The 15,932-nt window shown below is 44.0% G+C and overlaps 3 protein-coding genes across 3 annotated transcripts; all 3 read left to right on the forward strand.

Moving 5' to 3' along the window:
• Window positions 1–1,491: 1,491 nt before the first annotated feature.
• Window positions 1,492–4,625, forward strand: LOC142946208 (uncharacterized). Its single transcript, XM_076087270.1, has 2 exons — window positions 1,492–2,253; window positions 4,388–4,625. Exons 1-2 carry the CDS (start codon window positions 1,925–1,927, stop codon window positions 4,623–4,625), a joined length of 567 nt encoding a protein of 188 aa, XP_075943385.1. The 5' UTR covers window positions 1,492–1,924.
• A 4,285-nt stretch (window positions 4,626–8,910) lies between these two features.
• Window positions 8,911–14,827, forward strand: LOC142946296 (uncharacterized). Its single transcript, XM_076087411.1, has 4 exons — window positions 8,911–9,263; window positions 9,491–9,850; window positions 11,958–12,140; window positions 14,544–14,827. Exons 2-3 carry the CDS (start codon window positions 9,585–9,587, stop codon window positions 12,115–12,117), a joined length of 426 nt encoding a protein of 141 aa, XP_075943526.1. The 5' UTR covers window positions 8,911–9,263; window positions 9,491–9,584; the 3' UTR covers window positions 12,118–12,140; window positions 14,544–14,827.
• On the forward strand, window positions 12,117–14,827 carry bsnd (barttin CLCNK type accessory subunit beta). Its single transcript, XM_076087285.1, has 2 exons — window positions 12,117–13,825; window positions 14,536–14,827. The coding sequence occupies exons 1-2, from the start codon at window positions 13,550–13,552 to the stop codon at window positions 14,647–14,649; spliced, it is 390 nt and encodes a 129-aa protein (XP_075943400.1). The 5' UTR covers window positions 12,117–13,549; the 3' UTR covers window positions 14,650–14,827.
• Window positions 14,828–15,932: the final 1,105 nt, after the last annotated feature.

Genomic DNA, 15,932 nt, shown 5'->3' on the forward strand with positions numbered 1-15,932 from the left:
TCTCAGCAATGTTTATTTTGGTTTTATTCATTTGTTTATTACATTTATTGCTAAATAATTTTCCTTTTTAGTTTTATTTGGTCAAATCGTAAACTTTTTATAATGTCTCCGGTCACAACCATCACCAGCGCTGACACATTCAAATTGTTATCGGGTATTGAATTTTAAAAAAAGAAGGAATTTACTTATAAAATGTCACTGTTTTCTTTTAATTGTAGGATTTAAACTCTCTTCAGATTTAAATTAATTAAACAGGACACGACCTCTTACTGTAGCTATAGTCCTGATTCATTGCCTTCAAAGACACGTCGAAACATCCAACAGTGTCTTTAATACATTCTGTAGGTTGTTCATCGGCCCGTTTGGTCAACAATAGGAACTTGTACATATTGCATAGATGCTGTTTTCCACAAAGTAAAAAAAACAATCTGCCCCCCCCCATGGAGGCCCTCCTGGGTTCATCCATCCTCACTACCATTTTCAAAAGAAGAAAAAAACGTCTAATATCGCCCTCAATACACAAGTACGCCCAATCTCAGCTGTTGCACCAGGTGATATAATGCTGAAGAATTTGCAGTATTTGCCAAATATTACGTAAAGTCAATGTTCCTCAAAAAGGGTATGTGACTATTTCCTTGAGCTATACATGGAAGATGAAGATGGCTTATCATCACAGCACTACATTTAATTCCAGCTCTTGTGACCATTTTAATAAATCAAACTTTGTGGCTTGTATCCAGCAGAAAACACTGATCTCCTGTCCCGATACCGACCCTTTTTATCTTCTTGGTTGTGTCTCTAATGAATCCCCAGCAGTGGTTGAGTCTCACACGAATCCAAAAGAATATAAATGACGGTTGCTGTCTCTGTTTTACACCCATCCAACACCACACTGTGGAGCCTCTCTGCTGTTAAATAGGTTATGTGAATTATATTCAACTGTACCAGCTTGTGACGGCTAAGACAAACAACTGAGCCTCTTTATATATCGATCCGCTTTGCAGATAGATGTAAAATCCCAGATTCAGTTATTAATCAAAGATACTGGAAAACACAATAATTAACCTTTAGACTCAGGTGTCTCTCAACTGTCTCTGTGTGTATCCGTAACATATAACTGCACACTTACCGATTCCTCCTCTGGAACTAAAATAGCACTAGGCCTACTCTGTCGAAATACTTGCTGTGATTTATTTATTTAGTTTAGTCTACCGTGTCAAATTAATATTAATTGCAATATTAGATACACTGCTGTTGGTTAAAACTTTGAATGTCCCAATCAGTCATATCAAAACAGATGTTCTGTCATTGGCTTGCAAATAAACTCAACTGCCAAACATTCAACTCTTTTTCTATTTGAATGTTGTAACCTGACACAACAACAGCAAGAATGTAGGCCTAAATTCCACTCTATCTCTTGTCCAATATATCCATTTATGTTTAGAGAATTGCTGTCTAACACACACACACACACACGCACAAACACACACACACACACACACACACACACACACACACCCCTCAGACACATTAGACAGAGGGAGGGTGGGGCGCCAGTAAAGATTTCTTAATGGGCTCTGCCGTCCTCTTGTCCATCTGCCCTGATGATAAACACAGCCAGTCCTGATGCGCATCAAAGCCTTCACCGCTTTATTTTTTTTTTTTTTCACCGACAAAACTACTAATTTTAACACTTTTACCGACGAGCTGGAGATCTACAGAGTGACGATTAACACTTTATGATCAGCTGTTGTCTGGGAGATGGAAATTATGGGAACAAATAAGTAAGATTTAAGGAGATTATTTTTCTTTTTTTACCTCAGGACTTCTGTAACTGTGGAGTAAATATTTTTGTTGATGGTCAGTGTCAGCATCACCATCCAGCCGGTCACAGCCTTGAAAGTTAACCTCAGGAAACCAGTCGATGTCCTGCAGGAGGATGCCTTCCCTGCACCACGGAACAATCTTCATCGGAGCCTTCCTCATCGTGACCGGGGGCTCCACAGCCTTCCTGGCCTCGTCCCAGAGCCGCCTGCAGGCGTTCTCCCTCTGCTGCGTGGTGCTCGGGGTGGTCATGCTCATCCTGGGGCTGTTCTGGGCAATGAACAGCAAAAGTGCCGCCAACTACAACCACCGGGAGTTCGACCCAGAGTGTCCACATTATCCGTACGACTACCCCAACTTCGGCGGCCATGCCCTCTTCACACCCCCGGGGAGCCGCTTCCCAGAATCCCAGTCGGTGTTTCTGCCGAGGTGGGTTGAAAAATAAGATTTATTACTGTTTTGCACAGTTCAATTATTTGTAAATATGGACAATTTTATCTTGAAGCCAGAAAATAAGACTTCATATTTAATAAAGTGTATTACATGGATTTTTCTGCCCTGTATTTGTATAGAAAACCAGTTTATTTAACCCAAAGATCAGTTTTGATAAAGGCCCTACACACTGTTACTGTCCACTACATTATTATTATTATTCAGGGTCCTTTAGAGATGCACCTGTTCATAAGAGGTTTGCACAAAGACGCCAACAACTGCACCGTTTCAAGAGAAAAGTCTACTTTCATTTTATTTCTTATTAATTCTGGTCAAATATGGACGTGGTCAGCCCTTGATGACACAGCCCTTTCTTGGAAGTATCCAATTCAACAGCGCCCACAACAGGCGAGATACACAGCATCTAAATATGATCACGACAAAAAACAAAGTTAAAGAAATCGATTGACATTTTAGGAAATAAACTTATTTGCTTTCTTGGCGAACGTTAGGTGAAAAAAATTAATATCACTTTCATGTCTGTACGCTAAACAGTGACGTAAAGTAGTCACGACGGGCCCCAGAGTTACTCGTTATGACACACACACACACACACACACACACACACACACACACACACCATGGTATCGTATCATCACATGATCAAATAGAGACTTGACATTTGACAACCTCAATACATATTGCACAGCAATCATCATTGTGTGATGTCATATGAAAAAAAATACCAAAGACAATAAGACAATATTCATTAATTTATAGTTTACATTTCACGTACACAAAATCCATATATTATGCAGTCGGAACGCACAACATACTTCATTTTACCTAATATGAAAAGTATGTTAGTATGCTATTACCAAAACAGTCTATTTCTTGTCTGGGACGAGTAACTTCCTCCGCTGGTTACCTTTGGACAGAGCAAGGCTAGCTGATTCACCCAATTTACAGTCTTTATGCTAAGCTAAGAGGCTGCAGTAGGTAGCTTTATACTGTTCTGCAAAATCATGGCAGGAGAATTGAGCTCGCCAACAGGCCAAGGGGCCCAAAAAGTCAGAGGCCCCCCTAGTCTTCCCCTAGAAAATATCACTCAAAGAGGCACACACCAACTAGATGGAGACTCAAAATAAACACAACGGAACATAAAAATACTGCAAAGAGACAAAATAGACCAAAACAACTCCAAAGAGATGTAAAACAGCTGCAAAAAGACACAAAGAGACCAAAGAGTCTTACAGTGACTATGAAAAGGGGCAAAACAACCACAAACAGACTCTAAATGACCACAAAGAGACAAACAATTACCTGAAAGAGACACAAAGCAAATACAAAGAGGTTCAAAATGAATACGACGAGATACAAAACTACCACAAAGACACACACAACAACTACAAAGAGACTCAAAATAACTACAACAAGACACAAAGCAACAACAAAGAGGTTCAAAATGACTACAACGAGACAAAACAACACAAAAAAGACTCAAAACTACCACAAAGAGGCACACAACAACTAAGAGACACAAAACAACCAAAAAGAGACACAACCAACTACAAAGAGACTCTAAACAACCACAAAGAGACACAAACAACTACAGAGACTCAAAGCAACCATAAAGAGACACAAAACAACTACAGTGAGACACAAAACAACAACAACAACAACAACAACAACAACAGGCTAAACAACGATAAAGTCTGTTTGTTGTGCTCCCTGTCTGTGCTCAGAGGCCCGTTGTCTCGTGCGTAAACAAGAGTGGTATCGATCTTTTCGTCTAACTCTCAGCAAGAAAATGAATGCATGTATTTCCCAGATGTCAAACTTATCCTTTAACTAAGTAGGATTCAGGAGCTAGTGCTGCTGTAATCCAAAGATTCTGCAGACTGTAATCCAAAAGCTTTTTATCTTCTGGCACAGCCAATAGGTCCATTATACCTCAGTGAAACCCAACACTACCATCCCGTATTTGTCAGGAAACACAACTACGGACAGAACTCGACTCCATCTGCTATCATCTGATCTCTACAACCGCCAACAACTATACCGTACTTGTGTTTCCACGAGATTGTTTTCACATCATTTGTTTTCTCTGCCGCTGTGTTCTCGGGTGCAGGACGATGGAGCGCCACAGGCACGGTGCTCGTGGTGAGGAATTCGACTACCCTCCCATGGACCCTGGTGGTTTCAGCCCGTCACCTCACCCTCCTCTGTGGCAGGAACCCCCGCCTCCCTACGAGGTCGCCATCAAGACCACGTGCAGCTCGACACACCTGCGGCGCGCATACTCGGACACACACCTGGCGACGGAGCCCCTGTTTGGACGGTCAAGAGAGATCAGCTTTGAGGTGTGACGCTGGACGATACGGACGCCCCCAGCTCTCTGTGCATCAGACCGGAAGATAAATAGTCATTAGACGGGGGGGCTTTTACTCAGACTCTGCAATAGCTGTCCTCTGACAGCAACAAACTCGATCAAACACTTGAAGCATGCTTCTTTCTGATGGCCAGTGGGTCCTAGCATGCTTTCCCCAAGTTTCCTGTAATCACAATGCAGGTGTAACCGCATATCTAAATGTATGGCGAAAATGAAAGGTACAACACACCGATTTCAGCCATAGCAGAACAAAATAAAGCACCCAAAATGAAAGTGTAAAACAAATGATAAGTCGTGGTTTTAGTGGGAGTTTATGGACTGGACAATTTATTTCTTTTGCAAGTCACAGTGACTTCCAGCCTTTATGCTAAGCTAACACAGACCAAACACATCGAGCACACATCCATTCATACCAAAGAAGATTAATTTAAACAAACAGCTGTGATGCAGATTCTTTACACAAAAGAATAAAAAGAATGTTGGATCAGCCATGTGGACATAAAACAAGGGACAAAGCCTGTTTTGGTGTCCTTTTATAATCTTACCCGTGGTTAACCCTTAACTTTGAATCACTTATTAGATTGAATTACGCTAGACATCTTTGAAGTATCTTATTTGCTTGGCAAGACAGTGTGCTTTTTCTAAAAAGTGTAATATATCTCTTTAAAGGCAGTCGGTCAATTAGCTTATGCTACTTGGTAGCTGACAAAATGTATGGTGGAACCCTGGTCCCACATTGTCTTTATTAATTGTATTTAATTGGAATTAAAATAAAGAAAATAATAATAATACATGCTTATTTTTCTGGTGCAGTCACAAAGGTGCTTTGCAAAGGATACTGATGCAATAAGCTTTATATTAAGTTGCTGATCCTAACCTTGGTAACTGCAGACTTTCACCTGGAACAGGTTAGTTTAAAGGGAAGGTTTTGTGACTTCTTCATAGTCGGTGTATTACCGACAGTAGACGGAGTTTGGAGAAACAGACAAGAGTAGCAGCACAAGAGAAAAGCAGCGCACTGCTGTGGACGTATTTTGGACACTTAAAAAAATCATTATCAATTTACGTGTACGTTATATTCAGAATATCTTCAACGAAAAAGTGAGGCCGATGCTGAAGTGCCTTAACCTTGCATTCTCTCTAGTGTCCACCAGGGGGCGACTCCTCTGGTTGTATAGAAGTCTATGAGAAAATGACTCTACTTCTCTCTTGATTTATTACCTCAGTAAACATTGTAAACATGAGTTTATGGTCTCAATCTCTAGTTTCAAGTCTTCTTCAATACAGCATGATGTTCATTTCGTAAATGATGGTCCATTTAGAGTCAAACAGACCATAAAGCAGGGGATGCTTTAGGGCGGGGCTACACAGTGATTGACAGGTCTCTGTTGCTACCAGAGCCGTAAACCGGGTCTCTCCATATCTCCTCTGCAGTCCAAATATGGTCACTTTCGCTAACTGGTTGCAACAACAACAAAAACATGGTGTTGGCTAAATCCAAGATGGCGACAGTCAAAATGGCAAAGTCAAGGCTTCAAAACGGCAGTCCACAAACAAATGGGTGACGTCACGGTGACTACGTCCACTTCTTATAAACAGTCAGTGGCCATCAGACAGCCCTATATGATGGGAAGTGAAGCCGTTATCTCTGCTCTCTCTTCAAAGCCACCAGACTCCACAAAAACAGTTATTTTACACAGAACACAGAAGCTGCTGGTCTGCCGCTGCCTTGATAGTCTGGTTTGTTTGTATGACTTTGGTGGATCTGAACTAACCCCTTAAAACATTAAAGTCACTGGTACTCCAGTCTGTTCCCCCAAACTCCATCTACTGTAGGTAACACATGGATAAGTACTTCAGAACAATCTGAACTATCTGTTTTAAGGTATCACTTGCATTGGTAACAGAAGCACACAGGGAATCCAGGCTGCAGTTTCAGATCAACACAACTGGATAATCCTCTTTAGGGGGATTCCCCCTGGTCACTGCAGAGGACAACTTTCTTTTGTGTTTCCTCGTCTATGAAACAATGCAGTGATCCTTTGTTTTTTCCCCATCAGGATTCACATGCGTCATTGCAGGATGGATACGATGATAATTCACTTTGGGATACCAGCGCTCAGATCCGTAGACGTTTTTATTTTAGTTTGCGTGCCACACATGTAGTCAGCAGGGGAACGACGACTCATCTGACCATGTGAGCTTTTCCACAGCAGTTCACTGGCAACACGGCCATTTTAAAGGATCACATCGGTGGTTTTGCGTACTTTATTCTTGCATACTTACGGTACATTATTTTCATAATATCATTTTCTTTCCAGACTTCCGTTGATATCGACACATTTCAATTGAAAGTGCAAATCAACTTGCAGAGGCGCTGGACTGGTTCGGGGAAGTTAATTCATCAGAGTAAAATCATTCATTTATGTAAAACTCCTTCATGATGAGACATTCGAGTGCTGGTGGGAATCTCAGATATGAAGAGTCAACCATGGAAGCTGTGAGAGAAAAATATGCTGTTTGGCAGCCATCTCTCAAATGTTGAAATATTGCATATTAGAGAATTCCCACGAGGACAGGATTGGACCAGGCTCACAAAAACAAAAACATGCATCAAATGAGTGTAATGTAGGAATCTTTGTTAATCACAAGTAATTAAAGGAATAACGGGGATGTGATGATCGCTGCGATGGTTTGCTTAGTTCATGCAAGCATGTAGTATCTGCAAGCTGATTTTCATACCTTAATGAAATTAATCGTTATTAATAAAAATGCACACAAATCAAAGTATGCACCATCATTGTTTAATGATGTAAAATATGCAAAAACAGAAGAATGTTCCTTTAATTATTGTTTTTTTAAAATACCGGTCTTCTTCTGCCACGCATTAGACCGTGTTTTATTTATTTTTCACAGGATGCATGAAGGGTAAGTGTAAAATGTCAGCCTTCACACGACTGTTATACTGAATTATTTGTGTGAAGAACGAGTCCAGCAGCCTTCACCACCTCTGAAATAAGATGCTGCACTGAAAGGACGACCACAAATATTGTTATCTTTGACAGCACAAGGACGAATGGCTTCTCTCTCTCTCTCACACACTCACACACACACACACACACTCTCTCTCTCTCTCTCTCTCTCTCTCTCTGCTGCAACAGGAAAGCTGATATGAATCACAGGATGTTTGTTTGGAACTGTTTGAATATGCATGCTGACTGATGGGGTTTCCTCTTGGAAAATCCTGCACCATGTTTTTTTAATGTGTGTTCAGGTCCGTTTATTCTGATATTGAGGACAGCGAGAGAGAGTCCCACAGTCAAGGTTGAAAGGCAGAAACCACACACATCCCTGCTGTGTACAGAATTACAGTTTTGCAAGTATATTGTATTTCGTAAGAGATTTACACAGAACACGATACTGGGAGATGAAAACAGAGGCTCATAAAATATATTTGAGTTATTAAATAAAGAAACAAGCATCATTATGGTACTTTATGGTTTTTACTGAAGTCTTTTTTTCTGGTGTTTTTAATGCCAAAGTGGGAGAACTTTATTTATTTTTATTTCATTCCTTTCATTATCATAAGATAGGAATATTATTGTTAAAGGGACATTTAAGGGTAAATTTACAGATTTAAGATGTTAAAGAGCGACTGAGAGCTTCAGGGAAACAAGATCAAATATCAAATATCAAATATAATGTGTTTTTCCAAATTGCTTAATATCAAGATTGCATCGATATTGTGGGTTGGCTTGGTGATTTTGCAAAAAAGATTTTTTGGGATAGATAATCATCAGTAATGTGATGTAATGACTAAGTAGATAAAGACAAATAACAGTCAGTTCAAAGATCACTTTACTTTACATCAAAAATCCAAAGACGACATCTAGTCCCGTTTCATGATGTTGATATAATATGTCGAGCCCTCAAATAAAATAAAAAGGATGATTAAATCCACATTTCCAATATTTGGAGCATCTACTGTGAGAAACAAAGAGATCAGCTGCCCAAACCTCTCCAGCTCATTCATAATCAATAAAACTCTAAATGTAGGCCAGTGAAGATCCCCCCCCCCCCCCCCTCCCCTCCCAGCAGAGCTCCACCTCGTCTTAAAACAACAAACTGAGGGGACTATTATTCTCCCCTTGTGCACACAGCTTGGCCCAGACAGAAGCAATGTGACAGTGTTCAGCCCGCCCTGCCCTCCATTCCTCGTCACTGGAAACCCTTCCTCTTATAACAAAAAAGAAAAACACTTCCTCACACTGCTGCTGCTAGATGAAAACCAAACAGCGCGCGGCCCGCATGCGACACCAACTCCTCTTCTACAGATTTCCGGTGTCGTAATCACTCCAAAGCCGGATATGCTTCTTCTGCTGCGGGGAGAAAAACGCAAAGACGCGGCAGAGGAGCAGCGAGAGAGAGAGAGAGAGGCGCGGCGGAGGCGGGGAGGGCGCAGCACCGGAGCTGCTTTCTGAGTTTCTTCTTCAGGGGAGAAGCCACACGGGGCAACATGAGCGGAGGGAAAGTTGATGAAGAGGAGAAAAGAGATGGTGAAGCTTTCAGCCCACGCAGCGGCTGAGTCGAGCGCCAAACCGCGACTTCCTATCAGGTACAGAGAGAGAGGAGCTGCTTATTGGCACAGACGCACTGGGATGATTTACGTGTTGCATATCCGTGTTATTCCCTCTGGTGTCAGCTTCCTTTTGCTTCTGATCATATCACACACACACACACACACACACACACACACACACACACACACACACACACACACACACACACACACACACACACACACAGATGCTGTGTATCTGATCCCTCTCCTCTCTCCTGCAGACTGGCTGCTGCTGCTGCTGCTGCTGCTGCTGAGGCGCAGCTGTAGCTGCAAGGCTTGAATTCATTCAGAGAAGGCAGCAGGGGTGCTCCGGAGATGCCGTTCCCCCGGGGCATGCTGCTCTGCCTGGGCATCGTGCTGATGACCGCTGGGGGGGTGGTGGCCCTGGGCGTGGGCCTGGCCCAACAGTCGGCCCCGCTGTTTGCACTCGGGATGTTCCTGGGCATGGGGGGCGTGGCCCTGCTGGTCAGTGGAATCTGCATGGCGATGAAGAACCTCCAGGTGGCAGTGCCCGGACACTCCCTCCTGCACCCCCGCACGGGCACCCGCTTCAGCCCGCAGCAGGCCCTGGCTATACAAAGGTAGGCATGTCATAAAAGTGTGACAGAAGACAGGGTGGGGGGTAGACCATCCCCCCAGTGTTTGGACCAGTGAAGATAATGCGGAAGTGTCTTAAACCTGCATTCTCTCTAATGTCCATCAGGGGGCGACTCCTCTGGTTGTATAGAAGTCTATGAGAAAATGAAGTCTTCAATACAGGGTTATCAAACAGACCATAAAGCAGGGTATGCTTTAAGGCGGGGCTACACAGTGATTGACAGGTCGCTGCCACTAACAGCTAACAGGACTACCAGCACACACGCTGCTGAGTACCTCTGGGCCGCTGCTCTGCAACTGGCTTTTACTGTTCGGTGTGTTTGGCTAATAGCTGAACACACTATACACACACTGCTGTACTTCGCCACCACTCAGCCGCTGCTTAGCGGGCAGACAGCTTGGTGAGTTCACCTCGTGTTTTAGCCTGATTGTATTATACGACGACTTCAAGCCGATTGCTTGTGTAACGTTACACCACCACTTGTTTGTCAGCTTGAATGAAGTCTGTTTGATGACGCTTTGCAGCACTGGTTGCATTCATTAAATCCCACATTACAGCAGTGGTCGTTGCAGACACACCTATTGGAGATCTGCACTCTACTACTGAGTGCACCTTACTAGTTGTTATTTATTTTTCATCATATTAGTCTTGCAGGTATTTTGTCAAAAACCAAAATGCTGCACAGAGTTTTGACCTGATGAAGGATTAAGGGATCACCAAAGATAGGCCTCTCACATGTCATCCTTGGGGGGGGGGGGGCAAAAAGAACCTTTTTCTAGCGATAAACAAACCCTGCTGTCCTAAACATTGGAAGCAAAGAACGTTCCAGGCTTCCCCCTTCTGTTGTTCAAGATAAATAAACGACCATAAAGACAAATACCAGAGCACAGCGTCCAGGGCGCCGAGCTGACAAACGGTCGGGTTGTTGTTGTTGTTGAACGAATCTCAACACCTCGGTTACATCGCACAGTTTGGAAAAGAGCAGGAACCAAATTAGGATCTTAAAAACACTGGACTTGTGACACCAAGAATTGGAAAGCATGGATTATTATGGATTGATTGGAGAAGTAGTTCATGGAGAAAACAGCACTCGTGCGTGTGTGTGAGGTAATCTACGATCGGCAGGATTACACAAGACGTGTCTGCTCTTTGTCCAGCACCGAGAAACAGAGACGCCAGGAGCAGCATCCGTCACGAGGAGTTCCTCTACCGGCAGACACGGAACAAAACGCAAAACTATCTGACAAATGTTTCTCATTAGAGGATGATGAAATAAAATCCTCACAGGGGAATAATATGCAAACAGCAGAATGGTGGAATGCCGGGATAAATGTGTTTAGAATAGCTGAAGGAGTACGAAGAGGGTGTTCTTACATCGTGGAAGGATAAAAGAAATTACCGGAAATGTAAGAACCGACAGCGCCTGAATTTTAAATTACAGTCGAAGTACTGAAAGCAGTTGAAGTGTTAGATGTTATATAATCGGTTCAAGTGAAAGCCCTAAAAGGAGTTGAGCTTTAAGATGAAGTGTGGTTGAAAGAAGTTGACAATCAGTTGAAGTGTTTCTGCTGAAAATACTTGAAGTGCATGTTTAAGTGTGATCACTGAAAGGAAGTTGGGATGAAGCCAGCGCTTCATATAGCCAGCTGTATGGGCAAACGCACCATAACAGTATCGACCACCAATGGAATATTATTGCACCACAGTAGTTCTTTTACCTTAACACTGCGCTTGTGCAGGTAAAGTGACCGCTCGTGTTGCTGGACATTCAAAGGAAAACACATGAAAAATAAAATAACTTTCCGTAAAATATCATACGAACCATCGTATGAGGACACGTTGAAGTGGTGGATGGAAAGAAATCATTGAAGTCGACTGTCAGCTGAGTGCAAGTGGTGAAAGATCTGAAGTGTCAGCTGGTGAAATATAAGACACAATTAAAGAAGTGTGAAGCCAGTTGGAGTGTAAGCACTAATAGAAGTTATAGTGTCAATGAAAACACTGAAAGGAGTTGAAGTGTAAGCACTGAAAAGCGGTTTAGTACACTTGTCATCCTCTCTCTCTCTCTCTCTCTTTCTCTCTCTCTTCAGGAGGTTGGACCGAATTCGTCGAGAGATGTCGGAGGACTCTGTCACCGGAGCACCGGAGCCTGAACCCTCGCTCCCATCCACCCCCCCGCCCTGGACCATGGAGCCGCCCCCATCCTACGACACCGTGATGAAGAGCCAGGAGCACAGCGAGCAGCTTTAACCTCTCGCTCTGGCGGACTTTGTGTTAGTGCCTTTTTTGTTTTTTCTCAGCGGGAACCTTGATCGAGCAGTCGGTGCTCCTCTGTGCCTTAAAGACAGCTGCTCTGAACTCCAACACAAGCCAAGAAGCACCGAGACACTGCGGCTGGTTAAAGACTTGGTATTTGTACAGGCTGAGCCCCAGTGTGGCCTCTGTGTCTGCTAAACGTGTGTGTTGTGATTGATTGGGAAAGGAATTGAAATGATCACTACAACCGCTCCGCTCTCTACACTAAGGGCCTTTCTTGAGAACCAGCATTATGTAACTTTTACAATCACGTTAATGGATTTGTGTCAGCGGTTTGGCTGCGAATGTGGATATTTTATTGGCCTGCTTGGATTTATGTGACCTACTACTGTGGCTGCAGAGCACTCTTCATCAAGCGCGATAAGAACTTTCCTCACAGCTTCACAGCTGCTCTTTGTATCTGTAACATAGACCAGATGGACCACGCGTCTCCAAAATATCCCCATGAAGGAGCTGCCATCTTGCGCTTTTGAGTCTGTGCAGTAGTGACGCGGTAGGCGGTGGAGCCGCGGTATCAATGCCCCGTCTGAACCAATTGTTTATGACTTAAACTGCAGCCAGCCACCAGGGGCTTCACTTTTAGGCAGCTGTCTACAATTTAGGGTCCGTCACATGATGCCCAAAAAGAGTTTTTCCCATGAACTTTCGAAAACCCATAAATAGAACTTATTTAAATAATTAAGTCCTAAAAGTTGTAAAATGCACTAATGTTATTTTCCTTCTTCATACATCCACAGAGTCATGTCGTCCATCTTTATACACGGTCTATGGTCTGCACTCTTTTCTGTCTTAACTTTGCTCATCGACAGCTTGCTGCAATGCAAAGTGCCTTAACCAGTGATGGCATAATGTTAACACCACGGCTTTGTATCCATGTCCACTGTTCTGTTGTTGTGATGTCACGATAAACTTGTTGATGAACAGCTGCCGAGCTCTCTGTGGTCGGTGGCGCACTGAGAAACGATGGCTTTTTAAATAGTTAGAACGCGGAGAAGAGAAATGCACTTATTTAAAATCATGTTCAAACCAAGCAAACAAACACTCACTCGGCTCAAAAAGCTCAGTTGCGAGTCTCCTTTTTTTGCCAGCAGCTTGAGGCAAGGTGACCTATCGGGCACACACACACACACACACACACACACACACACACACACACACACACCTGCAATCTTACACCTGACCAGGCTGTCTGCAGGCTGTAATAACCAGCAGAGTGGAACCCTCACTGTGCTTTCTCCACCCTCACCTTCAAGCTTCCGACACAAGAACACCACCAAACCTTCCCTTCGCTTTGCAACAGGCGCTTGATTCTTTCTTTAAAGGTTTACACGAATAAGAGCTTCATTAGTCGGCAGCAGTGGCACCGATGGTCGAAGGGAAACCGTATCGATACGGGCTGATAGCGGCGGGGATGTGTGTGGCGGCAGTCGGCCTCTTTATCATGACTCAGGAGCAACCGCACGTCTATGCCGCAATGTGCGCTCTGGGCGTCACCATGGTGTGTATCGGGACTGTGTGGAGCCTCTGCCAGTGCTATCCCAAGGTAGACACAGACTCTGTGTGTGTGTGTGTGTGTGTGTGTGTGTGTGTGTGTTGGGGAGAAAGACACAGTGAAATAACCTGTGATTTGCTGCCCAACCGAAATTGATTTGGTAATGGAAAGTGTGTGTTTGTCAGGTCATTTTGGCTCCTGAGATTCAGGAGAAAAGTCGAGAGGATGTGGTGTTTACTGGAGCAAGGTACTGCCTCACACACTCTCACACACACACACACACACACACACAACCTCTGTCCTAATGGCCCCACAGACAAGTGGGTGTTCGTTCAGGCCTTAATGATTCCCTGTGGTTCCGTCTGTGGATCTCAGGATGCTAACAGCCATCATCGAGTGGGCGAACATGGCGACAGCAGCTGTGTAATGTGTCTGAAGGGACCAAAGATCTGCACTAATACACTGTAGATGCTGATTTTATTATCTTATAATATATATCTTATCATATTATCGAGTAGCTCTGGCAGCAGAGGAGCGGAGGGAGGAACCGGAGAGTAAATGTGGAATAGAAGAGATGGAGGCCTGAAGGTTTGTGACTGAAAAAGGAGAAGCTTAGTTGGACACATACGGACCAGAGTGACGTTCCTGTGATTAAGCCGCTTGAGTCTCGGTTAGTATCGGGGCCAGCGGGTGGAAACAGGAGGTTTGAACCGCTCAGCTCCTCCATGTGAGTGTTTGTGATAACCGACATGCATGCTCAGCAAAACCTTCCCTCGGATTAAAAAAAGTAAGAAAATGAGGACAAATCGTGAGAACCGACCTTCTATTTCTGTCTCTCCCCTACTCCCCCCTCTTGATTTAATTTTAGGCGTGCTGAGGCTCTGCCGAGCCTCTGTGGCCAAAAGTCGAGTAACAGCAGACTTCCTCCCGAAGCCCTGATGAGCCACAGCTGTCCTACATTGCACCTGGTCTGAAAGAGGGACACGGTCCAGCATCAGAGTCCTCATTGGTCCAATCCAAACACTCCACCACACTCGGGACAGAGAAGAGATCCTCTGGTGCATTTTTTAAATTTTGTTTTTTTACAGCGAATAAAAGTGCATTTTGTATCACTTTGTATTTGTTAATAAAGTTGAATGTGTATTGCATTTATATTCCAGAGGATGGCACTATTTACTGAATGAAATATAGAGAATGTGTGTGTGTGTGTGTGTGTGTGTGTGTGTGTGTGTGTTGGGCTCCTGGGGGACAGTAAGTGACACTGCAGTGACCTACATTAATTCCATTAAGGCACATTTTTGGCCCCATCATGAGATTATAGGGGTTCTCTGGGGAACCAGACTTTATTTATACTTGTGTCCGGCACCGTGGCCTGAGACTCCACCGATGATGAGCGAGCTATATGAGCAAACACACAAAGGTGCTTCTGCTCTGTGCACTATTCTCCTAAACACCAGAGGGTGCACAGACAGAAGCAACAAGAGAGCGACCGTTAACGGCAAAACCAAACTCCACAACGCAGAGGAGGAATAGTAATAACTGAAGTCATAGCTCATATTCATGGACTTTATACAAGCCCTGTACAGAAAGGGGTCAAGTATTAAATGCATTATTAAGAAACAAAGGTTCATTATCCTGTAAACAAGCAACATTTTTACTCAATTGTAGATTTTTAAGAACTTTTGTTTATAGTGATTTAATCAGTGAACTATTTGCGACAGTTGGATTCTAGTGAAACCAGATGAAATCATGCAGGTTCACCAGAAACTCCTCCAGCAGAGACCGGTCCACCGTGGACAGACCCAGATCCTCCAGCAGAGACCGGTCCACCGTGGACAGACCCAGATCCGGCTTCACCTGCAGCCTTGGACCTGCAGTCGGAGCTCCGGAGGGAGGAGAAGAGCTCAGCTCCCAGCAGCAGCAGCAGCATCTCCTCCTCCTCCTCCTCCAGGAGCAGAGCTTCTCCTCTCTGGGAGAAAACACCGACACCACGCTGCTGGAGACCCAGGACATATTGCTGGACCCGCTGGAAGGAAGGGAGGCACGGGAGAACCAGAACCAGGACTGAGAGGGGCAGACTGTCAGACCCTGCTGCAGTAAAATGGGAGGGACTCTGGCGCTCAGGAACACTACCACTTCTGTCCACAGGGAACAACAAAATCAACACTAAATGGAAGTTCCTCTAGCAGCTTTAAGGTTTGGGGTCTTGCGAGAGACAATGGTCAAAACCAGTGCAACACATGTCCTCACCTTTAAT

This window comes from Anarhichas minor, unplaced genomic scaffold (genome assembly GCF_050575085.1).
Source record: "Anarhichas minor isolate MPS153535 unplaced genomic scaffold, ASM5057508v1 ptg000010l, whole genome shotgun sequence".
Classification (NCBI taxonomy): domain Eukaryota; kingdom Metazoa; phylum Chordata; class Actinopteri; order Perciformes; family Anarhichadidae; genus Anarhichas; species Anarhichas minor.

What these genes read in the sequence shown, in the direction of transcription:
- LOC142946296 (XM_076087411.1), top strand. Translation starts at nt 9,585, where the DNA reads ATGCCGTTCCCCCGGGGCATGCTGCTCTGCCTGGGCATCGTGCTGATG. An exon ending in CAGGCCCTGGCTATACAAAG is followed by an intron (nt 9,851 to 11,957) that starts GTAGGCATGTCA and finishes CTCTCTCTTCAG; the next exon opens with GAGGTTGGACCGAATTCGTC.
- bsnd (XM_076087285.1), top strand. Translation starts at nt 13,550, where the DNA reads ATGGTCGAAGGGAAACCGTATCGATACGGGCTGATAGCGGCGGGGATG. An exon ending in GTGATTTGCTGCCCAACCGA is followed by an intron (nt 13,826 to 14,535) that starts AATTGATTTGGT and finishes CCCTCTTGATTT; the next exon opens with AATTTTAGGCGTGCTGAGGC.
- LOC142946208 (XM_076087270.1), top strand. Translation starts at nt 1,925, where the DNA reads ATGTCCTGCAGGAGGATGCCTTCCCTGCACCACGGAACAATCTTCATC. An exon ending in CAGTCGGTGTTTCTGCCGAG is followed by an intron (nt 2,254 to 4,387) that starts GTGGGTTGAAAA and finishes TCTCGGGTGCAG; the next exon opens with GACGATGGAGCGCCACAGGC.